This window comes from Oncorhynchus masou, chromosome 8 (assembly GCF_036934945.1).
Source record: "Oncorhynchus masou masou isolate Uvic2021 chromosome 8, UVic_Omas_1.1, whole genome shotgun sequence".
In the NCBI taxonomy this organism is placed as follows: domain Eukaryota; kingdom Metazoa; phylum Chordata; class Actinopteri; order Salmoniformes; family Salmonidae; genus Oncorhynchus; species Oncorhynchus masou.
The window spans coordinates 43,190,796-43,209,252 of record NC_088219.1 but is presented as its reverse complement, the minus strand read 5'-3'; the positions used below and the strand labels follow the sequence as shown (position 1 = coordinate 43,209,252).

Here is an 18,457-nt window from a genome sequence, read left to right as displayed (position 1 = left end):
TGGCAGCATCATGTTGTGGGGGTGCTTTGCTGCAGGAGGGCCTAGTGCACTTCACAAAATAGATGGCATCAATGAGGATGGAAAATTATGTGGATATATTGAAGCAACAACTCAAGACATCAGTCAGGAAGTTAAAGCTTGGTTGCAAATGGGTCTTCCAAATGGACAATGACTCCAAGCATACTTCCAAAGTTGTGGCAAAATGGCTGAAGGAGAACAAAGTCAAGGTATTGGAGTGGCCATCACAAAGCCCTGACCTCAATCCTATAGAAAATATGTGGGCAAAACTGAAAAAGCGTGTGCGAGCAAGGAGGCCTACAAACCTGACTCAGTTACACCAGCTCTGTCTGGAGGAATGGGCCAACATTGACCCAACTTATTGTGGGAAGCTTGTGGAAGGCTACCTGAAATGTTTGACCCAAGTTAAACAATTTAAAGGCAATGCTACCAAATACTAATTGAGTGCATGTAAACTTCTGACCCACTGGGAATGTGATGAAAGAAATAAAAGCTCTACTATTATTCTGACATTTCACATTCTTAAAATAAAGTGGTGATCCTAACTGGCCTAAAACAGAATTTTTACTTGGATTAAATGTCAGGAATAGTGAAAAACTGTGCTTAAATGTACTTGGCTAAGGCGGATGTAAACTTCCGTCTTCAACTGTAGAACATCATTCTCATTCAGACAAGAATCACATCCCTGTTTAAGTCAGCGCTATGCTGCATCAGGCACACACACACGCACCAGTCCACTCTGACTGCACTCCAGTCCACTCTGCCTGCGCTCCAGTCCACTCTGCCTGCGCTCCAGTCCACTCTGCCTGCGCTCCAGTCCACTCTGCCTGCGCTCCAGTCCACTCTGACTGCGCTCCAGTCCACTCTGCCTGCGCTCCAGTCCACTCTGACTGTGCTCCAGTCCACTCTGCCTGCGCTCCAGTCCACTCTGCCTGCGCTCCAGTCCACTCTGCCTGCGCTCCAGTCCACTCTGCCTGCGCTCCAGTCCACTCTGCCTGCGCTCCAGTCCACTCTGACTGCGCTCCAGTCCACTCTGACTGCAGACCGTAAAAGCCTGCAGCGTTCAGACTGTTTGCCCAGCCCACAGACACACTGCCTCACAGAGCACATCATTAAATCATAGCCTGGAGTTCCGCTCCCTTAATGGAGGTCGGGCAAAGGTTAACCCTCACACACACACACACACACACACTACCCCATGCTGATTCACTGGGGGGATTACCCAGATCACCCTGGGGGAGAGATCGGGGCGATGAGTCTTAAACGGCCCTGGGCAATCAGTCATTTCAGCATGGCTGTCAGTGTGTGTAAATGTGCCAGGTTTTAATCTCTTCTGAGAAAGGGCAAGGCACTACAAGTGTACATACCACAGCCTACCACAATACACACAGACGATACATCAACACTTAGACCAAGTGCTATTTAGTGTTTACATAGCCCTCTCTGCTGACACTCAAATAGCTGCCGATGTTATTCATGACTTTGTATCCCAGGCTAAGACAGAGTCACCTGAAGCAGTAAAGCTCACCACGGAGAACTTTAACCAACATATCAGCAATGTGTTACATGTCCTACCTGAAATGAAGCCTGCCTGGACTGCTGTTATGGTAACATCCCAGGTGTGTATTTTTCCAAGGCGCTACCCAATCTTAGGGGCTCAGATCATAACATGGTTCAGCTACTGAAGCCCCCCAGGACTGTTTTGAGTTCACTGACTGGGCGGCCCTGACGGACAGCACCAATGACCTGGACGAGGCAGCGCATACTGTCTCAGAGGATATCTGTTTCTGTGAGGATCTCGTTATTTCTAAAAAGAGAGTCAACATCTTCCCCAATAATAAACCGTGGGTAGGAACTCAGGAATTAAAAGAGCTCCTCTGCCAGAAAAAAACAAGTGTTTAAATCAGTGCAAGGCAGCATACAAAGACACATTTAGAAAAACCTTTTCAAGGACAGTAGGAAAGGCTGGCAAGGGCCACAAACCATCACAGGCCACAAACCATCACAGGCCACAAACCATCGCAGGCCACAAACCATCGCAGGCCACAAACCATCGCAGGCCACAAACCATCACAGGCCACAAACCATCGCAGACCACAAACCATCGCAGGCCACAAACCATCGCAGGCCACAAACCATCGCAGGCCACAAACCATCGCAGGCCACAAACCATCGCAGGCCACAAACCATCGCAGGCCACAAACCATCGCAGGCCACAAACCATCGCAGGCCACAAACCATCGCAGGCCACAAACCATCGCAGGCCACAAACCATCGCAGGCCACAAACCATCGCAGGCCACAAACCATCGCAGGCCACAAACCATCGCAGGCCACAAACCAATGACATTGTGTGACCATCGAAATTCCCTTGCTTTTGCAATAGATTTGAACAGTTTCAGTTGTCGGTTTGACGTGTGATTCTACTTCACAGCAGGAAGTGGCCTTGGACAGTACAGACATCATACCAGCTGTTGATGTACTGATCTCTCTGAATGACGTCAAGCAACACATTCAACGTGTCAAAAGCAAACGCAAATCATGTGTTCCAGACGGCGTCAGCAGCAAGGCAGTTCAGGCATGCGCAGACCAGCTCGCATTACCGTTCCAGCTGTCACTGAACTGTGGGAGAATTCCAGTCTTATGGAAAAAGTCTACTGATTGTCCCAATACCCGACAAGATCTGTACCTAATGAAATGTTTTGAGAAAGTAGTTGAAAAACAAATTCTCTCTGGTCTCCCATCCCAATTAGAACCGAACCAATTCGCCTACCGTGCCTCTATGGGTGTTGATGATGAGCTACTGGTCAAGCTGAACAATATCTACGAACATTTAGAAAAGGCAAATAGCCTAGTGAAATTATGTTCATTGACTTCAGTAGCGCGTTTAACACCATCCAACACCACCTACTGGTGGATAAGCTGGTGATTTTGGGAGTCAGCTCTCTACTGATCAAGTGGATTACAATTTTCCTTGAATAGTTTCCTTGAAATATTCGTTAAGAAAATGAAAGCGATGGAAATTGATTTCAGAAGGAACAAAACTCCACCATCTGCTACGAAGATCAATGGGAAATCAGCTGATTTTAGAGTGACCACATAAAAGTACCTGGGAATCCAAATAGACGAGCTGAAATGCAAGGACTGTGCCTTAGCAAAGATAAAGAAATTGCAACAGATAATGTTTTTCTAAGCAAACTGAACCGTTTTAATGTCGAACCGACATATCTTACATATGTCCTGTAAATCTGTCCTCCAGAGTGACCTTTGGTCTGATATGTCCTGTAGATCTGTCCTCCAGAGTGACCTTTGGTCTGATATGTCCTGTAGATCTGTCCTCCAGAGTGACCTTTGGTCTGATATGTCCTGTAAATCTGTCCTCCAGAGTGACCTGACCTTTGGTCTGATATGTCCTGTAAATCTGTCCTCCAGAGTGACCTTTGGTCTGATATGTCCTGTAAATCTGTCCTCCAGAGTGTGCTGACCTTTGGTCTGATATGTCCTGTAAATCTGTCCTCCAGAGTGACCTTTGGTCTGATATGTCCTGTAAATCTGTCCTCCAGAGTGACCTTTGGTCTGATATGTCCTGTAAATCTGTCCTCCAGAGTGACCTTTGGTCTGATATGTCCTGTAAATCTGTCCTCCAGAGAGTGCTGACCTTTGGTCTGATATGTCCTGTAAATCTGTCCTCCAGAGTGACCTTTGGTCTGATATGTCCTGTAAATCTGTCCTCCAGAGTGTGCTGACCTTTGGTCTGATATGTCCTGTAGATCTGTCCTCCAGAGTGACCTTTGGTCTGATATGTCCTGTAGATCTGTCCTCCAGAGTGACCTTTGGTCTGATATGTCCTGTAAATCTGTCCTCCAGAGTGACCTTTGGTCTGATATGTCCTGTAGATCTGTCCTCCAGAGTGACCTTTGGTCTGATATGTCCTATAAATCTGTCCTCCAGAGTGACCTTTGGTCTGACATGTCCTGTAAATCTGTCCTCCAGAGTGACCTTTGGTCTGATATGTCCTGTAGATCTGTCCTCCAGAGTGACCTTTGGTCTGATATGTCCTATAAATCTGTCCTCCAGAGTGACCTTTGGTCTGACATGTCCTGTAAATCTGTCCTCCAGAGTGACCTTTGGTCTGATATGTCCTGTAAATCTGTCCTCCAGAGTGTGCTGACCTTTGGTCTGATATGTCCTGTAAATCTGTCCTCCAGAGTGTGCTGACCTTTGGTCTGATATGTCCTGTAAATCTGTCCTCCAGAGTGACCTTTGGTCTGATATGTCCTGTAGATCTGTCCTCCAGAGTGACCTTTGGTCTGATATGTCCTGTAAATCTGTCCTCCAGAGTGACCTGACCTTTGGTCTGATATGTCCTGTAAATCTGTCCTCCAGAGTGACCTTTGGTCTGATATGTCCTGTAAATCTGTCCTCCAGAGTGACCTTTGGTCTGATATGTCCTGTAGATCTGTCCTCCAGAGTGACCTTTGGTCTGATATGTCCTGTAAATCTGTCCTCCAGAGTGTGCTGACCTTTGGTCTGATATGTCCTGTAGATCTGTCCTCCAGAGTGACCTTTGGTCTGATATGTCCTGTAAATCTGTCCTCCAGAGTGACCTGACCTTTGGTCTGATATGTCCTGTAGATCTGTCCTCCAGAGTGACCTTTGGTCTGACATGTCCTGTAAATCTGTCCTCCAGAGAGTGCTGACCTTTGGTCTGATATGTCCTGTAGATCTGTCCTCCAGAGTGACCTTTGGTCTGATATGTCCTGTAAATCTGTCCTCCAGAGTGACCTGACCTTTGGTCTGATATGTCCTGTAGATCTGTCCTCCAGAGTGACCTTTGGTCTGACATGTCCTGTAAATCTGTCCTCCAGAGTGACCTTTGGTCTGACATGTCCTGTAAATCTGTCCTCCAGAGTGACCTTTGGTCTGACATGTCCTGTAAATCTGTCCTCCAGAGTGACCTTTGGTCTGATATGTCCTGTAAATCTGTCCTCCAGAGTGACCTGACCTTTGGTCTGATATGTCCTGTAAATCTGTCCTCCAGAGTGACCTTTGGTCTGATATGTCCTGTAAATCTGTCCTCCAGAGTGACCTTTGGTCTGACATGTCCTGTAAATCTGTCCTCCAGAGAGTGCTGACCTTTGGTCTGATATGTCCTGTAAATCTGTCCTCCAGAGTGACCTTTGGTCTGACATGTCCTGTAAATCTGTCCTCCAGAGTGTGCTGACCTTTGGTCTGACATGTCCTGTAAATCTGTCCTCCAGAGTGACCTTTGGTCTGACATGTCCTGTAAATCTGTCCTCCAGAGTGACCTTTGGTCTGACATGTCCTGTAAATCTGTCCTCCAGAGTGTGCTGACCTTTGGTCTGACATGTCCTGTAAATCTGTCCTCCAGAGTGACCTTTGGTCTGATATGTCCTGTAGATCTGTCCTCCAGAGTGACCTTTGGTCTGATATGTCCTGTAAATCTGTCCTCCAGAGTGACCTTTGGTCTGATATGTCCTGTAGATCTGTCCTCCAGAGTGACCTTTGGTCTGATATGTCCTGTAAATCTGTCCTCCAGAGTGTGCTGACCTTTGGTCTGATATGTCCTGTAGATCTGTCCTCCAGAGTGACCTTTGGTCTGATATGTCCTGTAAATCTGTCCTCCAGAGTGACCTGACCTTTGGTCTGATATGTCCTGTAGATCTGTCCTCCAGAGTGACCTTTGGTCTGACATGTCCTGTAAATCTGTCCTCCAGAGAGTGCTGACCTTTGGTCTGATATGTCCTGTAGATCTGTCCTCCAGAGTGACCTTTGGTCTGATATGTCCTGTAAATCTGTCCTCCAGAGTGACCTGACCTTTGGTCTGATATGTCCTGTAGATCTGTCCTCCAGAGTGACCTTTGGTCTGACATGTCCTGTAAATCTGTCCTCCAGAGTGACCTTTGGTCTGACATGTCCTGTAAATCTGTCCTCCAGAGTGACCTTTGGTCTGACATGTCCTGTAAATCTGTCCTCCAGAGTGACCTTTGGTCTGATATGTCCTGTAAATCTGTCCTCCAGAGTGACCTGACCTTTGGTCTGATATGTCCTGTAAATCTGTCCTCCAGAGTGACCTTTGGTCTGATATGTCCTGTAAATCTGTCCTCCAGAGTGACCTTTGGTCTGACATGTCCTGTAAATCTGTCCTCCAGAGAGTGCTGACCTTTGGTCTGATATGTCCTGTAAATCTGTCCTCCAGAGTGACCTTTGGTCTGACATGTCCTGTAAATCTGTCCTCCAGAGTGTGCTGACCTTTGGTCTGACATGTCCTGTAAATCTGTCCTCCAGAGTGTGCTGACCTTTGGTCTGATATGCATGTTTGGAAACAAGACCAAGTCAAGCTTCAGCGCTTGATTAAGACAGCAGGAAGGATAATTGGTATCGATCAAGAATCAGCCATCAACCTGTACACAAACCTCCTAAAACTTGGAAAGCATTTTACAGGACAGATCCCCTTCACTGACAACTCAGTCACAGCAGCAGCTGGACAAGGCTTCTTAAAAATAGAGACGTGGGGACTTCATTTTCCCATCAGCCATCAGGCTGTTGATCCCTCGGGTATACAGCATAGTGCACTTTCACTTTTAAATGTGTAGCTGTGGCACTTTGAATGAATTCTGTTGTGTGGTTCCTGTGTTTTATGTACCGTCTATTTAAGCAGATGGGGTAATAACGTTGACCTGAATCCGAAGTATTTGAGAAGGTCCAGTCACACACTTCCTTGGTGGCAAAGGTCCGGATGGATAACGTCATTTATCGGCGTCGTGACAAACCTCCACCTCGCGTCCCATGCGACCCCAAACTGTTCTCACAGCCAACAAGAGGGGTGTGAACATTTTTGTAGTTTTAAAGCTAATTTTCTGCAATTCTACACATTCTTCCATGTCTTATGTGTGTTTATGATACCAGGGGACGAAGCCCGACCGTGTGGAAATGAATAAAATACAATTCTGTGTGTTGTTTTTGTTGACGACACCCAAGGTGACACTGTGCAGATACAGGTACAGCAACATGAGCACAGTTGCTCTGGTTTCACCATTCAGGAAGGTGTGTGTGCATGTGTCATCTGTTGGGGGTTATTGGGATGTGTTTTGCCAGGGCACATTGACATTAGTGTGTGTGTGTGTGTGAGAGACACTGGAACCTCAGCATGCACACCTGCACTGTGATATAATATTGATGAGACCGCCAGGGTTCTCTTTTACCTTGGTAGGAAGGCTCAGTCATAGAAACATAGCAGATAGATCAGACAACATTAGCAGTAGAAATAGAATCATAATATCGCTGGTCAGATGATCAGGCTCAACTTGACAACTGCATCAAATCGTGCATTGATGTCAATGGAGTTAGGATTCGGGCCTTTGTGGCTAGATCAGTGCTAACACAGGATACTATACGAAGTAGAATGTGGAAACATAGAAGAGACAACACCACTGAAGCAGTAGAAACGCTGCATCTCTGTGTGTTCACTTTGTCCGACTGAGATCTGTGTGTATGTTAATGTGTGTGAAATAAAGGTAAATACCCACACTGATGAATGCTCTTGCGGTGTTATTGTCAAACTGCTCATCAGTGTGTGTGTGTTAATTTATGTCAAACTGCTCATCAGTGTGTGTTATTGTCAAACTGCTCATCAGTGTGTGTTATTGTCAAACTGCTCATCAGTGTGTGTGTTATTGTCAAACTGCTCGTCAGTGTGTGTTATTGTCAAACTGCTCGTCAGTGTGTGTGTTATTGTCAAACTGCTCGTCAGTGTGTGTGTTATTGTCAAACTGCTCGTCAGTGTGTGTGTTATTGTCAAACTGCTCATCAGTGTGTGTTATTGTCAAACTACTCATCTGTGTGTGTGTGTTAATTTATGTCAAACTGCTCATCGGTGTGTGTGTTAATGTAGGTCAAACTGCTCATCAGTGTGTGTGTTAATGTCAAACTGCTCATCAGTGTGTGGCTATGTATCTTTATATCATTGGTTTACTTTTTGTTCACAGCACCTGCAAGTCAAAGTGTGTATATTGCTTTGAAACTCTGTGTGTTCCTCAGGGGCGAGTGGAGGTGGAGGCTGGAAACGAGAACATGAAGTTTGAGACAGGACCCTTCTCCTACTATGGAGTCATGGCTCTTAGCTCACCATCACTGGGTGAGCACACACACGTAATGTATATATGATCAGACCACAGACACAAGCAATGCACGTAAACACTGGCACAGAGATACACACACACACAGACACTCTCTCTTTCTCCCCCTTTCTCTCTCATACACACATGCACAAACAATGTGATAACTTTCGGTGCGCTTGCCTATGTCTTAACTTGTTTCAGTCAGATAGTGTTTCTGGTCTTCAGCATTTCGGTCTTCAATGTTTATTCCTGAAACACCAGCTTCGCTGCTCAACTCAAACAGCCACACACCAGAAGGGATGGGGGAAATGTTCAACTAGCACTGTGCACTGCTCACAATGAAATGTGTGTTAGCTCCCGAGTAGGTGAGTGTCAGTAATCACTTAGGTTTTAGGAGATCCAACAGACAGACATGTGATCTACAGCTGATGTAATAAACAGGTAGACAAAACGTACACCGCTGTTACCTGGGGCTGTTGCGGTGACCGTATTACCGCCACACCGGCGAATCAAATTCCACGTGACCGTTCGGTCATGGTAGCTCGGCTTCTCCAAGCTCTGATGCTGCTGGTGGTCATTAGTAGCCTACCAAACGTACTAACTGCCTGGTACTCAGCACTGTATTGTCCCTCTAATCACTCTGACATCAGTGCAAATGTAATCAAAAATCTAATCAAAGACTGAGAGAGCCCATGAGCTCAAGTTGCGCAACATTTCTATAGGCTTTGCAATTCCCTGAGAAACAGAGGAAATGCCTTTTATTAAAGGGTGGGAGGATCCCATCAGCTTTCTATAGGCTAGGCCACATTTCCCACATAATTTATTTAGTAAAGACAAGATCAAGAATAATCTGATGGGTGACAATTGCGACTTTTTCGAATCATAGTCGTCGCACACCTCATGTTGCCTAGCCCATAGGCATGTATGTTTTGTTAAGGTTTGTATCACAACTGAAGTGGCCAAGTAACTTCTCAATAGTAAGCAAATTAATCCGCTTTTACAAGGGCATGCATAAGCAGTGTGTGAGTTTCCAGTTTGGGGAAGAAAATACACATTTATGATAAAAGCATGACATGTCACTTTTGATAATGGCATTTAGCCGCTAATGGAACATTCCCGCATATAACCTACTGCTGTGTGAGCGCATTGCTGTGCTTCGAATGTGAGGAAATAAACTATTAGGCTATCAACATTTTAAGCTAAACGTTCTGATCTGTTGCGTTTGCCTCCTTACTTTAAAACGTTGTTTTTTTTGGACGCTAGTGGTTGTATTAATTTGGGATCTATCGCATCCCACAACTGTCCCAGTTTGGAATATTTCTCGCACAGAATAGAATAGGTCAGTTTTTGTACTATGGGGGATAGTAGATTTCAATGTTGTGTCACCTATAAAGGATAAGGTGTGTGTGTGTGTGTGTGTGTGTGTGTGTGTGTGTGTGTGTGTGTGTGTGTGTGTGTGTAATGGATGTCACACACACACATTAGTCCCAGGAAAGGACACTTTTGCTCTAGAAGTTTAAATAGGAGAGAAATGAGTCCAGATGCTTTAGAAACGCTGATGACACCTAGTGGTCAGATACCAGTATGACTAGCAGCCACAGCTGCTCTGAAATATATTATTTGACGAGGCAAGTCAGTTAAGAACAAATTCTTATTTACAAGGACGGCCAAACCCGGACGACGCTGGGCCAATTGTATGCCGCCCTATGGGACTCCCAATCACGGCCGGTTGTGTAACAGCGTGGAATCAAACCGGGGTGTCTGTAGTGACTCTTCGAGCACTGAGGTGCAGTGCCTTAGACCGCAGTAGCACTCGGAAGCCTCTACATTGATAATGTCATAGATATGGTTGGAGGTGAGCTTTCAATGTTGCCAGTAGTGTAGTACCTCTGTAGATGGTGCTACACATGCAGGCATGAGCAGAGTAGGTTCTGGTTGTCAAAAGCCTTCTAAATGTTAAATGATAAGATTACAGTTGGATGACAAACTGGTTCTCTCTCTTTCTCTCTCTCTGTGATAGTCTTCTCTGTGCTTTGTGTGCGCAGCATCTATGTAATGTGTGTGTGCATGCGCTATATGATGTGTACTGTACTACTGCCTACATGTGTCAAACTGTGTCCAACTCATGTCAGCGTCTGATGTCACTCAGTTACGCCCCCCCATTGGGCTATCTGCCCCCTCCAATCCGACAGCAGGCCTTCGTTGACCTGTGAAAATGACGAGTCACCCCGGGGCGAATCTCAAATTGCATCCTATCCCCTATGTAGTGCACTACTTTATGCCTTATGTGGCTAATCCTGGCCAAAAGTAGTGCACTATAATAGGGAATGGAGTGCCATTTTGGACACAGCCTCAGTGAATGGTTCACTAAATGATGTATTGAGGTGAAAATGTCAATGTGCTCTGGAGGAGAAAGGTTTGTGTCTTCAGGGCACCCTACAGTTACTGCCTATCGATGATTAAACGAGAGCGTCTTTCTCTCTTCCCCCTTCTCCCACCCTTCGCTCAGCCATATCTCCCCCTCTGTCCCCATCAGTGGCGTCCCCTCCTCCACGACGTCTCTCTTTAAAGAGATTCTCTCTGTTCTCTCGCTTCCCAGGTAAAGAACCAACCGCCCCGAGGGGAGGGGTAACATGAGGGAGGGAGGGAGGGAGGGAGGGAGGGAGGGAGGGAGGGAGGGAGGGGCCCCTTTTTATGCCAAGATCACCTTCTTTTTTGTTTCCCTCCCATCATCCTCTTCTTCAGAGCCCTGCTCCAGCAAGTACAACCTGATAGGCAGACGAGAGATCCACTGGAATGTCAATACTTTACATTTAGGGTCAGTTATACCAAGTGTTTGCCTGCTTTTCTCTGAAGTAGAATAAAATAGGAAAACGTTCTACCTTCCAAGATTTTATTCTTCTCTCATTCTGTTTGCACCCTTTGGTTTCGAAAGGGAATAAAACAAAGCCTAATCTAATCGGGCCTTACTCTGAGTCGGCTAACGAGAGCATTAGTCAGAGCAGAGTTTCCCATACTCGGTTCTGCCCCCCCCCCCCCCGGGGGCACGTTTTGGTTTCTGCCCTAGCACTGCACAGCTGGTTCATATAACCAACTCATCAACGAGCTTTGATGATTTGAATCGGCTTGGGAAACGCTGCTCCACAACGCTCTCCTCCAGAACTCGATGGCCGACTCACAGGAGCCCGGTTCAACACTCGTTATTGTTTCACTTAATGTCGCTGGTTTGACGACTCACAGGACCGTAATGGTTAAACGTTGAATGCCGCTGGAGATGAGTCAACTGCGCTAATCCTAGCTAATAGTGTATAGTTAGCCTAATTTTTGCGTCTAATACTATTTAATGCTGATTTACGCTCCACTACACCCTCTGGTGGAGTTGGATGGTATTGAATTAATAGGCTGGTGAAAAGCCGGTGCTCTGCAGTGGTCTCTCTCTAAGTGACTGAGTGATGTGGTGAGGTTGCAGTTCTTACTCGGCCGATGACTGCTGATGATGGCAGCTGAGCCCTATGTGCTTTTGACAGATTGTATGCCGCATCAGGTCACATCAGTGGGTTTGTCCTCAGTCAGCAGGACAGGACAGGACAGGGCAGAGCAGCCTGGGACAACGGCACTCAGTTGACAGGCCCTGTTCCAATAAGGTAAGGGTTAAGATGAAGTTACATGCACATTATGCGTCTTTCCTTTCTTCCTTCCTTCCTTCCTTGGTCTCTTCCTTGGAATACTCACTGATCTGGTTTCCTCAGTACTGCTTTCACCAGTGATAAGGAAGGAAGGAAGGAAGGAAGGAAGGAAGGAAGGAAGGAGGGAGGGAAGGAAGGAAGGAAACATTATCGTCAGATAATTTCTTCAGACCTGTGGCAGAGCTGGACTCCACAGTACCGACTGAGGAAGAGGAGGAATAGAGGAGGAAGGAAGAAACTTGCTGGATGGGGCTCTAGGTGGAGCCACTCTGCTCCACGGCACGACCTCCCATATCTGACCTCTAACCCCTACTAGTTGCCCTAACCACTGATCCAGGGTCAGATGTTTCCTTATTACCGCATTGGTTCCATTTGGGGTAATCTGATACTAGGTCTGTGGCTAAAGGCATCTTCTACTGTATCTTGTGCGACAACCTGATCCTGTCACTAACATAGAATTAGAGTTCTATGGTCCCTACTCACTCACTTCACAGAAATCACCAAACTACTCCTGACCCACTCACTACTTCCTGTGCCATATCGTTCCCTAACCCCTTCCCCTAGGCACGAGATCTGAAAAGAGCATATAGGTAATAGGATGACAACCCAGCCTACCAAAAGACCCGGTGATACTATGACCAATTTGTCAATACCTATCCAATGTTTTCAGATGCGTGCCTAGAAGGAACGAGCTAGGGGTCAACATTGGAACAGGGCATGCATCACTCACTACACACTCCTTAACCCCAACTTACCCAACCACAAACACTCATACACAGTTACGACCCCCCAACTCCCCCCATGCCAATCAGAGCCTCATTTGCATGGCATGTCTGGCGAGCCAATCTCTGAGCCACGGTGAACGCTCAGGAACACCAAAACGCCCACAGGTGCCTTGGTTAAGCATAGAACCATCGTTGATTGGTTGCCATAATGCCATTTCTCCTGATCCTGGCTGTTGATTGGTCCCCATCACCCCCTATCCTTGATGTGATATGGGGAAGCCTGGCACCTGATAAAATCCCTCCCTCCCAGCGTATAATCATAATTTAACCCCACCCTCCTCTGTAATCACCAATCATACTCAACCTTCATCTTTGGGTGTGCATACGTTTGTGTTGCTGTGTTGTGCATATACCTGTTGCTCTCTGTGATGCTGTGTGTATACATTTGCATCGCTGTGTGTACAATGCCGTGAAAAACTATTTGCCCCCTTTCAAACATTCTCGATTTTAACAAGTTTTTGACGCTGATTGTCATCAGACCTTCAACCAAAACCTAATTTTAGATAAAGGGAACCTGAGTGAACAAATAACACAAAATGGTGATACTTGTTTAATTTCTTTAATAAACAAACTTATGCGACACCCAACGCCGCTGTGTGAAAAGTTGTTGCACCCTTACACTCTGTGAACTGGTTGTGCCATCTTTATCGACTGCAACCAAACGCATCCTGGAGTTGCCGATCAGTCGCACGCCTCCAGTACCAGTCAAAAGTGTGGCTCGGTCTGGACTTTTCACTAGTTTATTACAAAACAAAATATTGCTTTCCAGCCATTCTGATGCAGACATGCGTGTGTGATTTTGATCGTTGTCTTGCTGCACTTTCACTTCAAACCATGAGATTCTCCCTCTGTACGACGGAGCAACTGCTTTTTCACACAAGGGCGTTGGGTGTTGCATAACTTGGCTTCTGAAATAAAAGTATCAAAATGTTATTTGTCCACGTTTTCATGGCACTGTAGGTGTGACAGCACGTGTTGCAATGTTCACTAACCGCCAGTATCCATCTAGTGATCCAAACCATGCTGTAGTGTTTTTCATTAACGTAATGTCTCTGTCGTTGCTGTCAGCCGTGCCAAATACTGTTTATGTTGCTCTGGCTGCTCTCACTACAATCATATCCTCCTCCTGTCTACCCCATCAATGGACAATCTCATTCTCTTTTCATGTTGTTTGCTCTAATTCACTGTTCTGTGTGCGCCTGAATGTGCATAAGTGTGTTTATGTACTGTGTGTGCCCGTGGGAATGTGCGCGTTTGTGTACTTCATGTGCGTGGGTTATCTCGAGCTCACCCTGTCTCTCCCTCTCCGTATCTCAGAGTTCCGTTCTCCTACTCACGCGAGCGGTCTGAACCGCTCTGCGTCGCTAAGCTGCACTGAGCGTGTCGCTACCGGAGAATGTGGCTCAGTAACCGCTAGCAACACGCAGCTCACCGCCTGCCAGTACACACCAGACTTCTACGTACGGGCTCTCACTGACCTGCAATATGTCAAGGTAACGCACTCACCTTTAACCTCTAAGCCCTTCCAGTGCCATGGAAATGGAAAAACTACAATGGGAAAAGGCCCTATTTCTACAGTTGTGCTGGTTAAAAAGTGACTTTTCAAATGCCTGTGCTGCAGAAATTGTAAGCCTTTAATGTGACAAACTCTCTCGCCAGAGTGACGCCGCCAGTCGCCAAATTTTTGTTTACAATCATCGAAGACGGACCCGTGTAATGAAACGGTGACCTGAAATATTTCAGAAATTAGTCCGGACATTTCAGCCCACTATTCAGCTCTGCTGAGAAGATGATGAATGGCTGTTCATTACCTCTTATATCATGACGTCATACTCTCTCAAAGCTTTGCTGTCTCTCTCATATCCTTGTTTCTCCTCTCTCTTCCTAACACTCTCCTTCCTCTCCTCAGATCACTCGTTCTCAGTACCAGAACGGTCTGCTGGCGTCGAGGCTGGACAGCACTCCCCAGTCCCCCGAGGGCAGCCACCCCCGTCTGGACAGCACCTCTGCGCTCCCCATCACCCCACCAGCCCCTCCCCGCACCCCCCTCCCCCTGGCCACCACACCTTTCAAGCGCCCCCTTGCTCTCCCTCATCCCACCCCCCCTCCCACCAGCCGTACCCCCTTACCCCAAACCACCACACCCACTCAAGTCAACCCCCGCCCGGCCCTGCCCCAATCCACCCCTCCTCCTACCAAAGGCACCCCTCTTCCGCAAACACCTCCTCCTGCCTCCTCGGGTGCACGCACCACTCACCCGCCTCCGCCCTCCACCTCCTCTCTCCCCCACCCACCTCTTCCCTGCACCTCTCTCCCCCCCAAATCCCCCTCTTCCGTGAGGCCAGGGGGGGAGAATGGTCCGGGTGAGAAGACCTCTCTGCTGTCTGAGCAGCCGCAAAACTGCGTAAGCGGCACACGCAGGCCCAGCTACCCACAAACACACACACAACACCCTCACACACACCAACACATGCACACACACGTGCACACCATCAGCCACGCACACACAGAGAGCACCATCTGACAACAACCCCTGTGGGGGGGAGGGGGGGGAGTTAAGATTTGTAAAAAAAAAAAAATGAATACACACGAGTTTTGTTGGCCGTGGACTGGAACACTGGAAGATTCTAAGGTGCATTGTGGGAACACTCATGTCTCTGTCCTCCTATCCGCCCAGCTACCTCTCAAGATGGGGTGAAGCGAGAGCGTGACGGGCAACACAGGTGCATTACACACTTGTGCAGAGGTCCTTGTGTGTGATGCAGCTTGTCTCTGTCATACGGTTTAGTGCAATGTGTGTTTGACAGTTTTACAGTGGCTGCAGACACAGTCTGGGATCAGCTTTGTTGGTGGGGAGGAGGGGGAGATAGACCACCATGTATAGCATGTTTATAATATGTGTTGATTCTCTGCACTTCGGTTGTCAGGATAAATAAATCTAGAAATATGGCCTGTAGTGACAGCAAATATGTTTTTAAAGAGAAATGTAGCGATATTTAGAGATTCATGCATTTTAGCTTAGTGTTCACTGCGAACTCTCATCTACACGCACCTGTGTTCTCTAAAACACTTTCTGTACCACTCCCCTCCCACATGCTCTGTTTCCATGGAAATTACATTCAACACCCCCCCCCATACAAATGGAACATTCTCAGGAGGGATTTCTAGAATCTTGTTGTTTTTTTTTGTGTGTTTTTTTGTTTTTGGTGTCTGTTCTTTCTTCCAAATATGGCAATTTCCAAAAAGGTTTTGTATTAGGGGATTGTTGAGTTTGGGGCCTGTTGACACGGGCTTGACAGGAGTGTAGCGGTTCGTGTGTGTACTTCCTGAGCTGTCTCTCATTTCGGAAAGTTTATGACCACTTGACCCTGTCAGGCCTATCAGGCTGGGGTGGAGGGCGGGGTTGCTGGAGGGGAGGAGTTGGCTGGCTAATTGACTGACAGCTGGGTTTGTTTACCATGAACCCACCTAACCAGAGATGTGAAGTATATTATATGATTAATTATTTAAATATGAATATATTTATTTTGCATTACAGATGACTTTTTTATGCATTTTGAGATTTATTTGATGCCAATGTTTTATATTGTATAGATTGTTTTTCTTTTGTTTGAGACTCAAAACTCCATGTACTGTGACTGATACTCCAGAACAGAGACTTTTCTACTGTACTGCAACCAACTCCCCCAGAACCTACAAACTCTCAAATACACCTCACTGAACAGAGCTCAATTCAACTATGATACTAGCGCCTCTTTATTTTTGTATTATTGTATAATTTCACTATGATACGAGCTCAGCTTCCTATTTGTGAACATAGCTCAATTAAACTACAATACTAGCTCATTTTCCTGCTTGTATAATTTCACATAATAAGCAGTGGACTAGCATTTGGGTGTCTGAGACGCTGTGGTTTAACATGTATTGGTTGCTTTGGAGTGTTTATTGAGTGATGTCACAATGGAATTTTGAAGTCACTGTTTTCAGGGGTGATGTCACTATGGAGTTAATATTCCACTTTGTGATGCCACAATGGAGTTGAGTTCAGAGTTTGTGTGTGATGTCACAGTGGAGTTTAGAATTGAGTTTTACTGTGTGATGATACAATCAGTGAGGGGTTGTTGCCACTGCTAATGACATGAAAAAAAGGCACGCCACCTCCACCACAATGTCCCTTACCATTTACATTGTAGGTACTCCAAAAAGACATTCCAAAAACCAGGGGATCCACAATTGACCCTTCAGATTCAATCTGATGTAGGATTTATTGTGTGTATAGAGGAAACTGTTACACGCACTGTGCCCTGCCGTGCTGTCTTAGAGATGACTACATGCGTTTCCCTCACCATGCATTCTCTCTGGGTGGAGGGCAGACCAGACATATAATGCTGCTATCATCTACCTGTCTTGATCCCTAGAAATAGATTATGAAGTGACAATGAAGTAAACTCAAGCAACGGTCGACATGAAGGAAAAGAATGTACACATACACATGTATTTCTAAGTAAATACTTACCGCTGGTAAGAAAATCACTTTAGAACAACGAAAGAGAACTGAGTATTCATTCCAAAGAGTTTCTGTAAGATCTGTTCCACAGGGACGAGTTCCTACCTGAGTTTTAAGAGTATATCCCCTCCTTAGAATTGGAATAAATAGAACGGACACCTGCCCCTCAGTACAGGGTATTGAATGGGGTCGTCCATTCTAGAATTTCTAAGTCTGTGGTTGGTGCAGCCTTACACACTACTACACACAAAAACCCTAGACCTGACTGCTGGTTCACATAGGTCACTTCATAGCATTGGGCCTTACTGGTTCCGTTACACCACTGGTCTAGTCCCCAGTCTAGCCACTGGTTGGCTGCGAAGGTCCTAGTCTACTGAGAACGGTCAGATTATGAAAGCGTTTGCTCGACTACTTAGAAATGTTGTATTTATTTGAAAAGTAACACTGTTCTGTCATATTTGTTCTGTGTTCTCTCATGTGAAACAGGCTTTCGTTTTTAACAGACAGTCGTGTCTACGGGTTACTGGGTTGGAGAAAGAGATGTGTTATATATTTCCTGCTTGTACTATGTTACTGTGAATCCTACTGTATATTGTGAAGACATTGGCATTTGTCTACTATATTATCTGTGATGGCAGTGAGAGGGGCGATGCCTATATGGAACACCTGTATAAAGTAACCTCTGTGAGAATACTTACCGGAAATAAGAACTTTTATCTCCTTCCACTGAGTCATTTTACTTGGACGATATTGTATTAGCAATAAAATGATTGCTCTGTTTTGACCTCAAAGAACATTTCTACCTTTCTCTCAAATTCATTCCCCCCCCATTGAAGTAGCATGTAGTAGCATTCTGACCATGATTTATTGCAGCGCTGTGTTAATGTAGCTGTTAGTTTATGTTGTGTCTGGCTAGACCGAACTACCTTGCCTTTCACTAGCACTCCTCCTTTCTTTCATCTCCTTTCCTTTTCCACTCTTCTTTCCTCTTCTCTTCCTCCCTACTCTGCTACTTTCCTTACCCTCTCCCCCAGTTTCTCTCCCCTCACACCCCCACTTCTTCCCTTCTCCTCTCTTCTCTCCTCTTCCTCCCTACTCTGCTACTTTCCTTACCCTCTCCCCCAGCTTCTCTCCCCTCACACCCCCACTTCTTCCCTCCTCTCCTGCCGGTCATGTTATATTGACATTCCTTGACTGCTGGTCTGAACAGTCTTATAAGCTCTTTTTAATGTCCAGATCCTTCTAGCTGGTGGTTCCTGGCGGGAGGGCAAGGCTTGACTGGCAGCCAGGCTCTGCTGTGTTGTTAGCTCAGCCCCAGTGT

At 46.2% G+C, this 18,457-nt stretch overlaps 1 protein-coding gene across 2 annotated transcripts in view; it reads left to right on the top strand.

Annotated features, from left to right (window-relative positions):
* LOC135544708 (metal transporter CNNM4-like) overlaps positions 1-17,859 on the top strand; it is a 33,864-nt gene extending 16,005 nt beyond the window's left edge. The window contains exons 5-8 of one of the 2 annotated variants that reach the window (XM_064972550.1): positions 8,079-8,175; positions 10,668-10,757; positions 13,947-14,122; positions 14,539-17,859. In XM_064972550.1, coding sequence (XP_064828622.1) covers positions 8,079-8,175; positions 10,668-10,757; positions 13,947-14,122; positions 14,539-15,153 — 978 coding nt within the window. In that variant the 3' untranslated portion in view covers positions 15,154-17,859. The remainder of the gene's footprint in view (positions 1-8,078; positions 8,176-10,667; positions 10,758-13,946; positions 14,123-14,538) is intronic. The other variant, XM_064972549.1, reaches the window with a different exon arrangement.
* Positions 17,860-18,457: the final 598 nt, after the last annotated feature.